We start from the raw sequence: 19057 nt of genomic DNA, 5'->3' as shown, positions 1-19057 counted from the left end.
AAGACAATTGAGTTTATCCTGCAGAGCTGACAGTTTCGTTGGAGCTCGGGGAACTCTCCGTTCCATGGCCGGACCAGTCATTTTTACAACGAAGGCCTTCTCCAAGAGTTTTTGCTCAAAAATTATTTCCTTCGACCATACCATAAGGATTTGACTGATTTGGCCGGATATTTTTGATTCTCATTGATTCTGACGGGAATGGTCTTTTGGTCAGTTCTGACAAATGGAAAACACCCTTAGTTTACGGAAACACCAGGCTCCTGTTTAGGTGTTGTGTAGCGTTCTCCAGCGGATAAGTATTAGAAAACTCTTATCTACTGGAGGGCCTTTAAACAACACTCCGCACTACACAATGACCAACCGAGTTTGGGTTAGGGACGGACCATTAGTAAAGTTATGGGGGGAGGGGAATTTTCGAGCGGCAGGAATTTTTGTTGCTATCAAATTCCTTGTGAGAATTTTTTTTAGGCCATAGCATGAATATGTTTTAGGATTAATTGGCGTGCATGAACTTTTTTTCATTTAATTTTCCCTTGCGCGAATATTTTTTTTGTACTTCCCCCCCCCCCCCCCCCAAAAAAAAAGTTTCTATTATCTGTGGGATTTGTGGCCCAAACGCGAACGAGGTTCCATAACTTATCATGGAACGAGAAAACGAGGATCGTAAGATGATTCACTGTGATATATCTCTGGGTTACTAGCCTACGTTGTTGCCGGCCCTCGGATCGTTTAAACCATTAACGCAGGCCAGGTGAAGATTTTGTTCAAGCGGAACAGCCATTGGTAAATGACATGCGTTAAATCCCATTTTATTGGCTTCCAAAATCGCAGCTTTAAATCTTAAAATCGTTCCTCTCACAGTCATAGGTCATTAAGACATGTTTCCAAGCAGTTTTCAGGAGCCATTTGGCGAACAAACCAAAGTTTTGAATTAAGCGTACAGTGAAAAACGCCCCCCTCCCCCCCCCCCCCCAATAAATCGACCAGTGCGTACACTGAGATGCAATATTAACAGTTTGCTTTTTCTCTGCCGGCTACGAAGACTAAATACAAACGTTTCGTGCTTCTTTAATTTTGATCACACTTTTGTTCGCAACACAGGACACCCAAGCTCCTTTTTTTGCTGCAGTGGGCCGACGATTTATATATATTTAAGTCCATACTCATTAATTTACTATAATTTGCTGCTCAGTGGTTTGCTGCCTACAGCCTGTGGCATTCCAGGAAATTCGTCATCAAAAGCCGCACGTAAAACATCCTCCACCTTGTTAGCCAGGATAAAGTCCATCTCGTTCTGTTAAATAAAAAGTGCACGATAAGGGTACCGGTCGGAATGATTGTCTTTAGATTATCTTGTCGTTATATTAAGTCTGGCTATATTGACCAAAGACTAGCATGTGGTATAAACACTCATGTGGGATATTTAAGCAATAGACCACACTTTCTATGGGTTTACCGGCGTGATAACCCACTTGGAATGTCAACAGAACACGAGTCACGAGCCGAAGGCGAGTGATTTACAAGCTTTTCGAGTGTTCTCCCAACATCCTGCGTGGGTTATCACGCCGGTAAACCCATAGAAAGTGTGGTCTACTGCTTTTATAAAATAACTTTAAGTTTTCTATGAGTTTACCGGCACAATGAACCATAGGTTTTTAACCAATCAGAACGCACGTACTATCTTAAGTTATTTTATAAACTATGATAGATCATAACAAATAAGTGATATCTAGCTATAGGAAGATTTAACTATTTTCATGGATATCGAGTAGATAGGAGTCAACTTTGGTTACTGGGTCATTGTAACCGAGTTCTCAACGCAGGCGAAGGGGAATCAGAGAGGGGAATCAATTCCTGAACTAAAGCCGAACATTATTTCATCTCAAACTCCTCCTATGATCATATTGTAGATAAGAAAAGGGTAAGTAGAAGTGTCACTGTTAAATACTTTACCTTTACATTATCCGGTAGCTCCGAAAGATCCTACATTTGAAAGAACCGAAACAAAATTACTATGAATCGTAACCACACTAAACCCATTTGTTGGTCAAGTATTACACGGGCACAGCAACCCAACCAGCGTAAATTCGCACACTACTACCGTGGTTGCGTGGAAACGTAAATTGTTCCATCCCAAGGTCACCCATGGCCCTACATATTGTATAACAGTATCCATGGAAGTTTCAGTGTTTAAGAGGCGTGAGAAAACGTGCATAAAATGTCTGTTGCAGTTCAAACAGTGGACTGTTCGATGCGAAGTCCAGTCCACTGGTCATGACATTTTCTCACCGATACGGTCTTTTTAGCCGGGGTTGGAGTAGGTTTTGCCAAGGCCCTAGCCTGTTCCAGGCTCCGAGATAGTGGTGAAAGTGAAAAGTCGTTCAAAAATAAGAAAACGCGCGGGGACTGGGGAGAGACGGGGCCCGCCGCCACCGGCCCCCTTTGCCAAGTCGCACGCGTCTTATTTTCGCTTTGCTCGTTTAATAAGTACCCACTATACAATCTGAGAGCCTGGCACAGGCTACCAAGCCCCTTTCTCACCTTTTCGTTCCGCCTTGGCAATATCACCCTTTTCAGACCCGCTCTATGAGCTGCCAGTACTTTTTCTTTGATTCCACCGACCTGAAAAAGAACATTCCGAGGACTCACCATATCTTAAAAGTTTCCATCTCTATTCTCTCCCATTTTCAATCGAAGCTATTTGTAGACAAAGCGGTAACAAATTAAAAGCGAATTACAAGCCTTACCGGTAAAACAAGGCCTCTTAACGTGATTTCACCTGTCATGGCTGTGTCAGAACGGGTGCAGCGTCCACTGGGAAGACAAGAAGAAACTGGTTTTTATCATAATATTTAAATTACCTATAAGCACTTTAAACACGAAAAGCCAGATGAGTGAAATTAACCCGAGTTGACACTCTTGTAACTGGATTGGATAATGATGATTCTATGCTAAATAGGTACAATTTGTAAACAAGGTCTCGCTTGCATTGGCCATAATTCTAAACGAGCAGGAACGAAGTACCAAAGCACCCAATCGATCGGATTCGATTGGGTTGAAAAGTGAACACATAGAGACATCCAAGCATAATTCAGACTGTAAAATTGAATAAATTAAATACCTGAATAGCGAAACAAGGACGGTTACGATGGTAACACCAGCAGAAGGGCCGTCTTTACCCACAGCGCCTGCTGGGAAGTGGATATGAACATCTGTTCGTTCCAGAAGGTCAATACCGTCCTCTGACGTCAGGAAGTACTATATAACGGTCAAAAAGAGAGACAAACAAGTAGTGAGCCAGTTTTTAGTATTTGTAAATTCGATGGGGACAGATGGCAAATTGTTGTTGCTGGAAACATCTATAAGTGGTAACTGTTACATTGTTTTCATTTCCGCAATGTGTAGCTTGCGTGCTGACGATAACTAAACTCTGAGTTAACCAGAGTTTAATTTCGTCTGCGCGCAGGCTAGCAATGTGGAGTTCCGGAAAAAATCCATACCCCCCGTGGAGGGCAACGGAAATTCCGAGGGGTTGGGGACGGCTTACAATGGAAATCCCAGGGGGGTTTACCCTGCTAGCAGAGTCGCTTCGATCTTTCCTAGATAAGTCGGGAAAGAGGAAGGCGCATTCGAAGACATATTCGCCTTCCTCTTTCCTGACTTACCTAGGAAAGATCGAAGCGACTCTGCTAGCAGGGTAAGGGGGGTTGGGGTCTAAAGGAAAAGTGTGCTCCGTGGGAGGAGGCGTATGGTTATTTTCTGGAACTGCACAATTGCTTTTGGTGCCATTAATATAGCCATGCAAAGTCATCGCAACATCAGAGTAAGTGAGAAAATCAGGGACGGATTCAGATGTTCAAGTAAGTGGGGGTTTGCTCATCCAGAGCGTAAGAAAAGAAGGGGCCCCAGCCTCGAAAATACTGAATTTTTCTCCGCCCCGCGGGTTCTACTTTGGCCTAAGAATTAGAAGGGAGCCTGGGCCTAGATCCGCCAATGGAATTGTTAACACAAGTGTTAAAAGACGAAGAGGTTCGTACTCGCTTTGGTTGGGCATTCCTAAGCACTGCTGTTGGTTTGAAAACGGCGGTAACTTCTTCAGCCAATTGGAAGTCAAACCGTTCTCTCGCGCTTAGCGTGTCGCATGGTATTTGAAACACCTCATCAGATTTTGGTGCCATTCAGTATAAAAGTATCACGATACTAAGCTGAGAATGACTGCAAATTTTGATTGCTAAATAAGGTAAAAATATACACCTCAACGGACCGACTCCTAAGCCAGCTTAGCGCCAACTGTGCAGACTCCTTCATGACATCCCCTGAAGATTAAAGCAAACATTATGCTCATACAAAAAACTCTACTGATTTCAGCAGCAAACTATTTTGGAGCATATATCTTACTCCTTCTTGTAAATATAGTAACCATTACTGCGCTGATCATGAGGTCTACAAAGGTGGACAAATTTAAGAGCAGAGCCACTAAATCTTTGAGACAAGTTCCTTTGTCTAGTTCTCTAGTAGTATTTTGAGGAAATGTTTTAAATAAATATATATGAGACACATACCAAGCTGTCCTGTTAAGGTCAATTTTCCTTCCCCTCCCATCCGCGTGGCTTCAACAAACATGATTTCTCCGCCCATGGCCGTCCACGCTAAACCTGAGGAGAACACGCGAACAAGAAAAGAAAACACATGGTTAAAAACCACAATGACAGCAGACAGAATTGTGTAGTAAGGGATAAACTTGGGAACCAGTTGACTGGAATATCAAAAGAAATGATATAAGTTCTTAAACCAGGTTTCTAAATGGTTTGTAAGTCTAGTTTCTTGACAGCAATCGTAGGTGGCACAGGTGCTGAACAAGGCATGTATTCAAGTCACATGTACAACAGGTCACCAGTGCTATTAAGAGTTATCGTTTTAGATCTTTTATACCCACGACCATGACGTTTGATTACAACTACCGGGGATTGCTAAATCTGAGACCCAAAGTAAACAAGGAAAGAATTCTGGTTACAGAAGGAAATTGACGTCATCGTGAAATGAAGCCCTAGTTTTTGAGTCTCTGAAGTCTTTTGAAAATTTGATGATTCAAATGAAAGCCCTACGTTTATCTTGCGTTTCTTAAAATGAATTGCTTTCAAGTTACTTCACAGACTTATCCCTGAGCCGCGAGGAGCGATATATGCATATTAACAGGGCGTCAAGAATTTACGAGTACTTGGAAGAGACCGATGAGCATAAAAGATAAACAAAAATCCCAACACTCACCGACAGCAACCCCAGGGGTAGAAAGTCTTTGAGCCACCTCAGATTCAAACGCAGGAGGCTGGAAAATATTTATATCATTAGATAACAATACCAAAAAGAAGGGCTCTTCATCGAGAGAAGCACTTAATATATTTTGATAATCGACACGTGACCCTCAGAGCAAAAAAATACTGTTTTCATAGGTTTAAATTTGAAGAGTAACTAACTATTTGCCAAAGATTTTTCATTGCAAATTACAAATTTCCATTTGTTTGATTTTGTTTCCAAAGGAAGTTAATGAGCAGCAGTCTTGCGCTCCGCAGTTGCCAAAAGTATCCAGCTGCTTATATATATGCCGACAAAAACTTGAATGAGAAAAGGAATGATTCCAGCAGCAAGGAACACAATTAACACAAAGGCAAATGAGAACCTCGGCCCGGTTGCATAAAACGTCCGTAACAACTACGTGTACACGTACGTGCACTCGTAACTTAAGTCAGTTGCATGAAATCACTTAAGTGGTCCACTTAGGGAATTCACTTAAGTGGTTGCACTTACGATTTTCTTAAGTGTTCACTTAAGTGTCGTTTATGCAACAGAAATTGCGGGTGTTGCATAAAACTTTTTTTACGGGAAAAATAGCACGTAAATTTACGGGACCTATATAGGTCCCGTATCGTCACTGTTTTTACTAAATTTAACGAGATCTTTTACTGAGAAGTGAAAAAAAGTATTTTTCTTCACGTAATTCGTTCTAATGCGCTTTGTTAACCTCTGATGTACACTTTTGTGAAAAAAGAAGAAGAACTATCATTTTCAGTAGATATTGAAGAAAAATAACGTTTGCATGCAAATTTCATTTTTTGAGAGGCTTAAAAGTGTTGGAAACGAATTTTACTTTCTTTACACTCACCGATGGTTAGCTTAAAAAAAAAAGAGTGAATCGTTAATAAAGTACTATATCAAGGTTACGTAAGCCCTTAAGTGAGCCCGTAAGTTACAGAAACTTACGAGAGTGCTAAGTGTGTTCCATGCACGACCCGTAAGTGTACCCATAGCGGATTCGTAAGTGACCTACTTAAGTGAGCACTTAAGTGCAGGTTTTATGCAACCGGGCCCTCACCCCTAGCACATCAGTTAAAAACTTTTCAGTGACCAAGAACGCCCTTCTGTCCGTAACAGTAACAGCTGTAGTGTTGGAGATTGCACCCTCTTGTTCTTTAGATTCCTCTTTACCGATGTCTTTAGTTTTCTCTGATGCATTTCTTGCGGCTTCAGCGACCTACATGTAAGAAATCAGTAAAGAAATAAACACGACATACGGCAAGTTGGTAGCTATTTTCACCCTGGAAGCACGAAATAACAGGATTTAAATAATGGCTGTTTTGGTATTCCACAGATAGGGCGCTTTCCATTTACCATGGGATGCAAATTTAACACACGTTTTTACCCGCGAAGAATAGGGGTACGTATACTTTGAAAAGGTAGTCCTGTTTTCCCGCTGGAAACAAAGCAAGTTAAGTAATGGCATATTAGGTTAAGGCCAAAACATGTCCCTACCCGCACAGCGACTGCTCTGCACACGCCACCAATCTTCCGTTCAAGTGATCGTACCCCAGCCTCACGAGTGTAATTAGAAACTGCAACGAAAAAACATTTTTTTTTTTTTTTTCTTAGTTTAAGGAGTTTTCTTTCTTCCAACAAAATAAAAAATGCGAATTCACAAACGATGAAGAATCTGATGCTAAAGAGAGATTATGGATTCTCGGGTATGAAAACGAATCAAAATAACCCCCCGGTTTGTCTCCGGTAGAAGGGCCACCCGCGTACTCGAGCTCTCCCGAGCGATCAAATTTTTTATACACTCCCTTACGAAACGTGGCGAACAGTTTACAAGAGATGAAAGAAAAAGTTGGCTCGGCTTTTGTGATGGTAAGGTCGGCCTTCTAGCCCGGCCAACGTTTCTCCACAGAAACACTTTGGTTTGCCCAGCCGGGTCAACTCGGTCAAGGTGAGCCGTTTTAGACAATTTTGCCGGGGAGGGGTAAAACATGGCCAGCGGCAAACCCTTATAACACAGACATCCTCCCCTAAAACGGAAACCTGAGAGTTATTCCCTTCCGTTCTTCAGACATTTTGTTTGACTCTTTGTGAGACGAACACTTTTCCAAAGGTATCTGTTTTAGAAAGAGGTTACTAGATTTTTTTTCTAGTTTATTCCAAAAAGCACCCTTACTTATCGCCTTGAGTGAATTGTCGGGAACTTCTATGTCTTCAGCAGTGAGTCCGTGTTCCTGAAACAAACCATAAAAGATTACACCTGCCAACTTTTTCTGACATATAAGAGTGAGATTTTTATCCTGGGAGTGCTGGGATTTTTGAAGATGACACGATCATTTCCGAAGATTCCCGAAGAATTGCGTAGTCTGCCGAAGATGTCCGAAGTCTTCCGAAGACGTCCGAAGTCTGCCGAAGGCGAAGTTATTGAGAAAACGCTTATCCACAAAATCAGAGATCGCGAAGAAGGTATTGTCATTTATTCGTTTTACACATGGTTTTCGTTCCTTACATGGGTCTGAGTTAACATATTTTTGGAAACTGTGTCAAGAAAGACGGCAACAACTCACATTTTTCAAGCAGGCGTGAGAAATTGGCCCGCAAGCGTGAGCCGGCGTGAGATCGAAGTTTTGAACTCGCAGGCGTGAGAGTTGGCAGGTATAAAAGATTTGCTCGCCGATTGCAAAATAGTTTATAATTATAAACTACGAAGGAAAACTGAAAATACAAACAATCATCAACTTCTTCGAAATATTCTCTTGCCAACATTTTGTGTCAAATTTGACCTTACAAATGCGATGTTAGAATCTATTCAACGGTAAATCGGTAAAAAAGAAGCAAGTTAAATAATTTCCAGAGTGTGCACGACAAACCTTCAACTGTTTGGGTAGAAGATGTCGTTTTGAAATGGCGATCTTTTCTTCCTGGGTGTACCCTGGAACCATGATTAACTGAAAAAATAAGCATCAAATAGAATAAAATCAATTTTGAACATTCTCTCTCTCGCCCTTTAAGAAGGGGATAGGCACTCTTTGTCATTCCCTGCTAGCAGAGGTCTCTCACGACGAGGCTCCTTTCTCTCATTTTTGCCTCGTCGTGAGAGACCTCTGCTAGCAAGGAACCTTTGTCCCCCCCAAAATATCTCTCTCGCTTTTAGAAAGAGGAAGAGCCGTACGACTCCTTAACAACCCCGCAAAAAACATCTAGATCTCCGTGTACGAGGGAGGGAATTCTCAAGACTGAGACTATCTCACTTTCTTAGGGTAATGATATTCCCTGGACTGCTTACCTCCATTCGATCCAACAGGGCAGGAGGAATTGTGCTGACTGTATTAGCAGTGGCTATGAACAGAACCTGCAGACAAAATAGGACGTGTATAACTACTTCTATTTAGTCTGAAGTGTAAAGCGAACATAAGTTTGAAGTACTCACTTGTGAAAGATCAAATGGAATGTTCAGATAGCTAGATGTAAGTTAAGGAAACTGCTTATAAAACAAGATAAGTTTGAAATCACACTATTATAGAGCCCGACTTCTTATTAATAATTGGGACGGAACAATGAGAAGCCGGGTTAATCAGTTAAATAGGAGACGAGAATCGATCGGATGGAATCAAAGTAATTCGGGTTAAAAAAAGTGACGTACCCAAGATAAATTTTAATAAGAAAACCAAAACTTTGCAAAAGTATTAGGGAGTCAGGGGGGGAGCAACTTCAGAATATCCAGCCACTTGTTGGCACACTATAAAGAATGGCACAACACGAGGGACACATTTGCTCTTCAACAAGATGCCAAGAAGCTGCTGGGTATTCTAAAGTTTATCCAGTATTTATAATAGGCAAACAAATTCACTGTAAAAGATAGGATAGGATACTGGTCTACAAATGTCCAGTTTTGCTCAGGATCCAAGACCTCCAACAAAGCAGCAGCTGGGTCGCCATGAAGGCTTTTACCCTACAAATATAAAACAAAACCATTCTCAACATGTCACACTTTGTAGTATTAAATTGCACAATTAAAGTATTTATTGTTACATTGTTCTTTATAGATTGAATATTAGATGCATGCAGAGTCCTTTTTTAGGCTTAATTCTGCCACAAACTGCAAAGCCATCTCACCATCTTGTCCACTTCATCCAACAAGATGACTGGGTTCTTGACGCCAACTGTTTTCAATGCATTCAAAATTCTTCCTGGCATGGATCCTATGTAAGTGCGCCTATAACAAGATACCAACCAAAATCACCTCAATTTAAAGAAATCAGAAACCAAAAGAAGGAAGGGGACAATGCTAAAAAGGTCACAATAATGAGCAGGTACCCACGTACCCATATTCAGATAGTCTCCCTCGCAGCTGTTTTTAGTGTTGTCATGCAATGCTCTTTCCCACAAACCTGGAGGAGCATTACATGATGACACTAACAATGGCTGCAAGGGAGACCACCATTCAGACTCCTGATGCACTTCTTGACTGAAGCCAGTATGGCCGAGTGGTTAGAGCACCAGACTTGTAATCCAGAGGCCCCTTGTTCAAGTCCCGCCCTGATCACGAGCTGGATTTGTTCACAGTAGTCCTGAGTTCAAATCTTCAGCCACACTTGTAAAATAGCAATGACTTTCAATTGGTGGCAAAAGCATTTTACAAACACAATAATTAATGATGAACAAGAAATTTAAAAAAAACGTGACCAATGATTTATCTCTTGTCCATGGTCAGTGAAAAGTCTTCATTTCATCGCTTCTAGATGTTAATAATATTGATAGAGTCATGGCTGAATTACCGGGTTTTGATAATAAAATATGATATTTTTGTCAACCATGAACAAAAAGGATTTAACTCCAAGGAGTAGTTTGTAATTAATATAGAATGCGTTCAACATGGTAAGTAAACATCATCATCCACCTGTGTCCTCTGATGTCAGACTGGTCACAAATTCCACCAAGTGATATCCTGAAAGAGAAATAAAATAATAGAAAATTCTTACTAACAAGCTAACAAGGAAGGAGAGCGTATTACAAACACAGTTATGGGAATTTGTCCAGTACCTTTGAAATTCCCGGCCGAGTGTATTTGCAATAGACCTTCCTACGCTTGTCTTACCAACTCCAGGAGGGCCAACGAAGCACAGAATTGGTCCTGTAATGTAAAAGGAGATGTAACACTAAATGAGAAGCTTGTTAACTTACCCAATAAAAATAAAATAAAGACCAAAAGACTGGCTGGCTTGCTCTCTCAGTAGAAATCTTACTAAACTGTCTGACAGCTGTGTCATAACTGGTTAAGTATAAAGCAAAAATGGTACAGCATGTACTGCCTTCAATGTGAAGACTTAAAAGAAAATACAACTTACTGCAACTTTACTAAACTGCAAACAATAAAACTTATTACGGTTGAATTTTACCTTTTAAACTGTTTTTTAATTTGCGAACAGCAAGATACTCGATTACTCTCTTCTTTAATTTTTCCAGACCATAGTGATCTTGATCAAGATCAAGCCTTAAAAAAATTGCAATAAAATTAATGAAAAGAAGTTTATTACTTATAAATAATATCAAAATTTAGTTTATTTGCTAAATTTCTTCAATATACTGTAGCTCCCTAAAGATAAATATGTAGATGTACAGTATATTTGGGTATGGGTGATCGATGACTGGATCCCCCTCAGGAAAAAGAAACTGGAAAAAGAAACATACAGTACCCCCTGAAGTGTTTCTTTGCCTCCAAAATAGCAAGGACATTCACACTGATACTTCAGAAAATTGATATCTACAGCTACTTGGTTCCTCACCTTGCCTGAGGGATATCTAACTTGTCTTTGGTTTCTTTGCTCCATGGAAGGTCAATCATCCATTCCAAATAATTCCTTAGTAGGAAAACAATCAAAATGAATTTCATACTCAACAAAAGAAATTAAGTTACAGCGCATTTACAGAAGAATTTCCCCTTTTTTCTGCTATTTTGATGATTCACAATGCTTTGGCAATTCTCTAGCCTGGAGTTGAGATATTCATTTTGGAAATGGGTTTCCGTTTTGGAAAGTACCCACCCTTTCAAGGTACATCAACAGATGACATACTTGTTAACCATGAAATGTTTACCAGATGAGGTAAAGAACAGACATGGCACGAGAGAAGTCCAAGTCATTGGGACTACCTATTTAAAATGCAACCTCAGACCAAATTACTATTTCACCTTGATGTGGCATGTTCAGGGAACTGTGGTGGCATCTTTTTCAATCTCTACAATGATGAAAAAGTACTGATCAGTATTCAAGGACGGCAGTAAAGTAGTAAAACCTAATAGTCATCTCTCCACAATGGCCTGACTTTTTTATGTTCTAGTGAACAGTCCCTGCATTCACTCATTTACTAATAATACTAAAAACTTCATGATAATCTCATAATTCATTCTAAATAGTTTCCATACCCTTTTGTTTATTTCCCCTCTTTAAAACGAGCTGGCAGTCATGACCAAATTTGGACAATGACAAATGGTTTGAAGAAAGTCCATGTGGGGGTAGGAATACTAATGAGTGTGGGTCAACAATTAATGATCGGTCAAAAGGTCAAAATGCTTTGGCTCTATAGCTGTGCTTTTTCGTAAGTTATACATGCAGATATTCAATACACACCTGATTAGATTATGAGTGATAGAGGGTCCAAACATACATGATCAAATTGTGTTCGGTGCATTCCATTCATTCTTAGTGGAAATCCAAATAAATGATTGCTACCTACATGCGACGCAGCGTAATAATAACCTGGAGATTAGGATTGCAGGCTCCTCTTTTCGCATTGTTTTCAATTTCTTTTGGTACTTACAATCACCCCCAAGAGAGACTGACAACAATGCTTATGCAAAATGTTGGAGCGACAACAAAGAGTATTATGGCATTTTCTGAAAAAGGCCTATTCAAGTAAATTACCCACCTTAAGCTCTTTCATGGCCACTTTAAAAGCATGCTCTGGTAGATCAGCTGACCTACAAAAATACACTCCATTAAAACATTGCATAGCTGGACACACCACAAAGTAATGACATTTTAGAAAGATTCATCGGGGAGGAGTGTATTAGAATTCAATCATCCATTTGGATAGAATGAGACTTAGCGATGTCTTTATTGTTTGAATGAAAACTCTATTCTGAAATGGGGCTGGAGGACAGAGTGGTACATCTCTTTGTAAGAGTATAGAATGGCACCTTGAAAAACGAGTCTCAGAAATTTTTGGCCCAATCTTGAAATCTCAGAAATGTTTTTGATGGGTCTCAAAGTCTTGTTTGCAGGTGATTTTTGGGTTTTGGAGGCTTCTTAGTTTTTTTAGTCAGTCACGGTTCTCAGAGTCTCGGATTTGTTATTTTTTTGTTTCCGTTTGGTCTCTAGGAGTCAAATTTTTCAGTGTTCAGAGTTTTGGGCTTGGAGTTTTAAGAATATGAAAGTCTCAGGTTTGGAGGTTTCACAGTCTCACAAAGTCTAGAATTTACCATTCTATACCCTTATTTGTGTAGCCCCTGCAAAACAGATTATTTTTTAAAAAAACTTTATACTAACAATAAAACCTACACACAAAAATAAATTAGGTAAACAACTGGGATACAGTACTTTATCTTCCTTTCTAGTTCTTCAACATCATCTTCATCATCATTGTCATCCTCTTCATCAAAACTTCTTCCCATCCTCTTATGATCTCTTGACACAATCATATTACCACCACGCTGTCATTAAAACAAACAAACATTACAAACAAAACCGGAGATGAAAACGTTGAAGGTTAACCACCACATATTTCAGCTTCCAAACTTTCTACTAAAGAGAAAAAGGCTCAACAGAAACAGTTTTAAAACTTCAGATGAATATATGAATTTCAATAAAAAAAATCTTGATAAATGCTTTTAGTGAAAAAGGCTTTGCCATCAATAATGTCAAACACTTAAGAAAATGGTCAAATACCAACTTTATTCACCCCAGTATATATAAATGGGGCATGCTAAATGCAACAATATTTAAATTAAATATTATTTATGTAAAAATAATAATCACCTTGGGAGTACCACTTTTTAAAACCCTCCGGTTTATCTCAACTTTCATAGGGCTGGAGCTCTTCAACCCCTAAAAGTTAAATTAGAAAAAGGTCCACATAAATACAGTAAAACTTTGTTAATATAGACACTGAGGGGGTGGAAGAAAGTGTCCATATTAACAGGGTGTCCCTATTTAGAGAAATTGTAATTAGGGTTTCTTTCCACAGGGACAAAGCGAACTGTCTTTAATAATGGGGTGTATGTATTAAGAGGGTATCTCTTTAGCGTGGTTTTACTTTAATACCAATAACAAGTGTGCAAGTCTGGTCCCAAGGAAAACAGACAGAGACAGCCTCTTTTGTCTTTCTCTCCCCCCCCCCCCCCTCCCCTCCACTTGGGCTATCACCAAGAGCCAGGGGCATGGGATTTTGAGACCTCTTTTATATAAGCAGGGTGTTCAGGTGTTCATTAGGCATTGGAGATTGGAGAATTCTCTGTTTACTACATATATGCAGAATTCTCTGGCTAAGGTGTGACAGCCTACGACTATTTCATTCAGATGTGGAGCCTCTTTCACAATATCCCCCTGTACGGTTACACCTTTCTTTGCTACTAGCATTCTTAATGAAAACCCTGCATAAGCATGTATGCATGACTACCAACACAGCTAAGTGTACTATCAACAGAAACAAAGGAAAATGGAGCATTTTCCCAGCTGTTCACTTCCCTACTTACAGTGGAACCTCCATATAACGAACCTCTGTAACGAAGTCCTTTATATTACGAAGATATATTGTGGTGCAAAGTTACCTAGGTTAAAAACTGTACCTAGTGAAAAATTACATTTACCTGAGAAAAAAAATTACCTGCAACATATATACCAGCATTTTAGTGACAGCCCATCTTCCCTGTGTTTTGTTCTTATCCTGGCCAATTACTAGGCCTCATTTCAGTGGGGAAAAAAATCCACGAAAACTATGAAGATCATGAAATCATGTTGACGGAAGTAGGGGTGGGAAGTGAAACAAGTCAGATTTCAATGGATTTTTACAAGGGTTTCATAGTCTTGTATCATTCATCAACAATATTATTAGTTACTAGTACCTCTTTTTGCCTCTTTAACAAATTCAGGGATTTCTTAAATCTCTCAATCAAGTCTACAGTATTTAAGATCTGCAATAATCAACACACACACATGGCATTACTTTATAGGAAGTCTAAAAACCACGTCACTGTCCTGCATCCATAAAAAACAGGTAGGTGCAAGAATGGAGAATTTTGATTTTACTTTTATAAAAGAAAAAAAAAGTTGTTGTTACAAGGGAGTTTAAATAGGCAGTGTGACCTCTACACCTCCCTTGTGCATCCAAGTGTTAACTTTACAGCAACTGTCCCCTATTTCCTTCACTCAGCTGGAATCTCATTATACTCTTCCGTACATACACAGTTTACCCAATCTTTTTGTGGCTGTACAGAAAATGCAAAACTCCTTCATGTAAGAAAACTTAATAGTCTTGAAATATCTCAATCATTTTTGCAAAGAATTCAAATAAATGTGTGTTAATTTGATACCTCTAACTTTTCCAGGTAAGAAGCTTTAACGATTGCTGCCAGTGTATCAGGAAGACTGCCATCAGGAATTCCACTTAACATGTCCTGAAAAATGTAAAAACAACAAAGTAAACTAATTTTGCTATAAGCTAGTTGCTTTTTGATGATCAACATCGTTTTGACAAAGCATCAAGAGAGTGAACACACCCAAGTGCATCAAAGTGACTTCCTTCCTATGTTTTTGGACCACTTGTGCATACACATGTTGACGTACGCTTTAAGTTTCAAATAATGCATTATGGTGCAAGCAAATGATAATGACTCTCTTTTGGTTTTCTTGTGTATTGCAAAAATATGCAAATAACTGGTTGCATTTATACCTACTCTTATTATTGTAAGATACACTTAGCAGTTCTTGCTGGCAATTATGAATATAGTCATTATTATTGTCAACAGCTGTCTGGCAATTGATTAACATCTGATTTCAAAGCCTAACCTCTCTAACATGAATACATCTGATTCTAACCTTGAATCTAGAAACAAAAGGCACTCTCCCATCCAGCATGTCTACAAGTTCATTCGCATACAGTCGAAATTCCTCCGCAAGAGTTGTCAATTCAGCATTCTTCCTGATTTCAGCTTCTACAAACACAAATGTTAATCATGTTGCAACTAAGTGAACCAAGTTTGAAAAAACGGATTGGAGTGACAGCGAAAAAAAGGTATAAGCAAATTTTTATACCTGTAACTGTGGGTCTCAGAAAACTTTTTAGTGATATTCAATTTCCAAGTTTTGGAAGTATTTTGGGTGAGTGTAGAAGTCTTATTTTGAGTTTGTCTCTGTTTCTAAGTTTCAAACTTTATGGTGCAAAGCAACTGATCTTTACACAAGGGAAAAAGCCCCATGTGACCTCTGACAAACTGCAGGATTCTACTTTTAAATTGCCTCAAGTTTACTGTCTTGTGAAATGAAGGGCATTTTTCCGTGCACTGACAGAGTCCTTCAATATTGTTTTCTCTATTGAAATAGCACTAAAAATCTTAGTATTAACTGCTAATAAAAGTGTAAAAAAATAATATTGTTATATATGTACACATTTGTTTAGAAGTCTTATTTAAAATTATAGAAAAATGAAAACAAATACAGGTTTAGTCATGTTTTTTTTAGTTAAGCTCCCTGGCCGTAAATTTTCAAACAAGTTAAGTACATCTTTATTTATCTTTGTCCCCAGTTTTATAAAAATGGCATAGAATTTCAGCTTTTGCATCATAGAAAAGGAAAAATCCATCTCCTGGCTTCACAATTTTTATCAAATTATTAACATAAAATAGAACACCAAAAGTTAGTTAATGTCAACCGGGCATAAACCTGACCTTTAAATAAAAGATATTTTCAACAAAAACATGCATATGTTACAGGTCAAAATTAAATTTAGGTTTTTTTTTTACCTTCAGTAGGTTGATTCCCAATTTCTTTTGTCTCCTTGCCCTAAATCATATCAACCAAGGATAAAAATAATTTAACCTGAATTTAATTTTGACCTGTAACATATACACTGGGGATCAATTTTATCTTTGCTTTTAACTTTTAAATTTATTCCCTTTATGTTATCCTCGACATCAAGCAAGCTTTGTATACAAAGACACAAAAGAATGTAAAAAGTGAGCAAGATGATGTAGTGTGCATTTATGTGTAAAAATATATAATATAATACTCACCCTGCAATCATTTTTTGCTGTTTGTGAAATACTGCTGCAAGACATGCTTATTAAGTATTTTAAGGCAATATCAATTTAATAAATGCTGATGCTACTAATATAAATGCACTAGACACTATACATGTACCTTGTTCAGCAGGTTTATCCAGTTGAGTAACTTCTGCTATCAGGTATGGCTCTTCCATTACTATTTTATCAATTCTAAATCGACACAGTCCAGTCACTAGTAGGGTGTACAGAGGCTTAGGCCAGTTGGTACCTGTTACTTGTACCACAACAGCCCCAGTTCCCATGGCATGCAATAATGATTCCTCATCCTAAAGCCAATCAGAGCATAAGAGAATAATAATGATTATAGTTTTAATAAAGATGTTGAAAATTAACCGCAGCAGAAATAAAGACTTGTGTTTAAGTGGGGTAGATTTCTGTATTTAGTGTATTAATGGGTGTATAAGGTAACTGCAGGGTATAGAAAAGCTTTCATATTTAGAACATACTATCCCACAACCAGTAACACCTGTTGCAGGTGGCAATTAAGCCCTGATATCCACTTACAAATTCTCAAAACTGACCTTCATACATTCCCTTAAAGAATTAGTTAAGAGAATTTGTTACAGTCGAAGCAGGTCAAGCTACCCCCCAAGATTCTATTAATAAATTGATTATTTGAAAAATAAATGCATTCGCCGTTCCCGAAACTAAAGTGTCAAATTCAAATTGGCATTCCTACAAGTGTAATGAGCAGTGAATATTTTACGAGAACTTCTCTGTATTTTTTCAGATTGAAAATCTTTGAATGGATTAAATTTCTTAGGAAAACTGAGCTGGTAGAAATTTTGTAACTGAATCGCGTGTGAATTCACGGCTCATTACGCATGCAAAAATGCATAGAGGAATCTGAAATCTACAACTACCAACAGATTCAACCTTCGAATAATAAATTCATTACCGGGATCTTGGGGCGAATGCTTGACCTGGCTTGACTTTAAAATATCAAAACATTTTCCCTGAGGTGATCATTTTTATTAAATCTCATAACCTTTTTCTGTATAATGTATTGATATTGTGAGGAGAAACTTGATGTTGGTCTCTCTTGGAACTTAAAGGATTAAAAGTGTTTATAATCGTAGCCTACTTTTTTATTTTACAGTCAAACCGCATTAACATGGACACTGAGGGAGCCACAGAAAGTGTCCATATTAACTGGCTGTCTGTATCAAGCAGGTTGAATTTAGAGAAAATCTGAGGAAGTGCTTTCCCCAGGGGACAAAGAAAACTGTCCATAATAACGAGGCATTCGTTAAACCGGGTCAACTATATCTTGTTTTGTTTTTTGTTCTTATTGTTTTGTTGTCATTTTTCACCATTACATGGCTTTAAAATGTTCTGTATTATCTGTTCTTTATCATTGTTATTGTACAGTAATTATGTCATGAGACTGTGAGTGATTTACAAATAAGAAATATTGATTTCAAATCATAAAAACAAATAAGACTGAAACATTTATGGCATAGACTACACCTGTGTTAGCAAAAAAGTAAAACAAACTACAAGCACAATCTCCATCTACAATCCAAAGTAATCTCTAATCAACCAAAACTTTCAAAAATATTTTGGTCTGGTTTGAGATTTGAGAATAATATAAATTTTATGTATTCCAACATGCATGCCAAAAGAGAAAATATTTAATGAAGGTTTGGTATACATGTCCAGTAGGGGGTTGTGGTGATGAGTGGGGTGGGGGGGGGGGGGGTACAGAGAGGGGGAATATCTGTAAATTTGAGAGTGTCAATTCTACAACTTAAAAGCGTCAACTAATGCTGATGAAATAAACTGAACTAGGAAAACTTTCTACAGGAAGAAAGTGTCCCAGTTTATTTAGAACTTCGTCATTTCCGAACGCCACCAAAAATCACATTGAAGTGCGCGTCATCCTGCAACAAGATGACGTCACTTCCACCAAACGTAGAAGTCATGATCACGTACAACAATATAACACTCCTGCTCGTTACATTTGCGTATTCATCCAAGCAAAAAAAGGCAAGATCTCAATAAAAGAACACTACGAACCTCTTTAGCTGATCGCCGAGGCACAATTCCGATGATAACACTACTCAAAGTATCCTTTCTTAGTAATCTGGAATCGATCATTCGCAGGCTGCCGATCAAACACAAAATTATTAGACATAACATTGTCAGGAAAGGTAAAATGTAAACAGATTTCTAGATACCTGGCATCGTCTCTCACTGCTATTCTCATAGAAGATCCTGGCAACAGGACTTTGTCTCTGAGGATAAGCAATGGAAGCCGCTTTGGAAGATCTCTGTTAGGAACCACCATTGCCGCACGTATTATGTGCGTGACGAATAGTGAGTGAGTACTCTGTGTTAGCAAAACAACTGAAACAAAAGTGTTTACCCCTCTTGAGCCCAGTTTCCCCTCTGTTAAAAGGACATTCTGGG

General features: G+C 38.7%; 1 protein-coding gene across 8 annotated transcripts; it reads right to left on the bottom strand.

Moving 5' to 3' along the window:
• Positions 1–1126: 1126 nt before the first annotated feature.
• Positions 1127–19001, bottom strand: LOC140928415 (lon protease homolog 2, peroxisomal-like). Of its 8 annotated transcripts, XM_073378157.1 has the most exons (30): positions 18826–19000; positions 18665–18752; positions 16722–16911; positions 15402–15517; positions 14897–14980; positions 14429–14497; positions 13344–13412; positions 12906–13018; positions 12235–12286; positions 11498–11544; positions 11094–11168; positions 10707–10801; positions 10351–10441; positions 10208–10255; positions 9424–9523; positions 9180–9259; positions 8738–8768; positions 8594–8659; positions 8178–8255; positions 7484–7541; positions 6808–6887; positions 6371–6529; positions 5269–5326; positions 4563–4655; positions 4255–4316; positions 3122–3258; positions 2748–2814; positions 2542–2622; positions 1954–1983; positions 1127–1294 (listed from the first exon to the last, which is right to left on the bottom strand). In XM_073378157.1, exons 1-30 carry the CDS (start codon positions 18933–18935, stop codon positions 1175–1177), a joined length of 2547 nt encoding a protein of 848 aa, XP_073234258.1. In that variant the 5' UTR covers positions 18936–19000; the 3' UTR covers positions 1127–1174. The 8 variants fall into 8 exon arrangements, 7 of the variants coding, with proteins under 7 accessions (XP_073234258.1, XP_073234262.1, XP_073234260.1 ...); XR_012164644.1 differs by lacking the exon at positions 2748–2814 and having other exon boundaries at positions 18826–19001; XM_073378161.1 differs by lacking the exon at positions 4563–4655 and having other exon boundaries at positions 18826–19001.
• Positions 19002–19057: the final 56 nt, after the last annotated feature.

The sequence above is a fragment of the Porites lutea genome, chromosome 2 (genome assembly GCF_958299795.1).
Source record: "Porites lutea chromosome 2, jaPorLute2.1, whole genome shotgun sequence".
NCBI lineage: Eukaryota > Metazoa > Cnidaria > Anthozoa > Scleractinia > Poritidae > Porites > Porites lutea.
Note: the sequence above shows the minus strand (reverse complement) of the source record. Positions and strands in the feature narration are given on the sequence as shown.

Coding starts and splice junctions, on each gene's coding strand:
- LOC140928415 (XM_073378157.1), bottom strand. CDS start 18,935: ATGGTGGTTCCTAACAGAGATCTTCCAAAGCGGCTTCCATTGCTTATC. Junction 12,287..12,905: donor GAACTAGAAAGGAAGATAAA/GTACTGTATCCC, acceptor GTATTTTTGTAG/GTCAGCTGATCTACCAGAGC. Junction 6,888..7,483: donor CAATTCACTCAAGGCGATAA/GTAAGGGTGCTT, acceptor TTTTCGTTGCAG/TTTCTAATTACACTCGTGAG.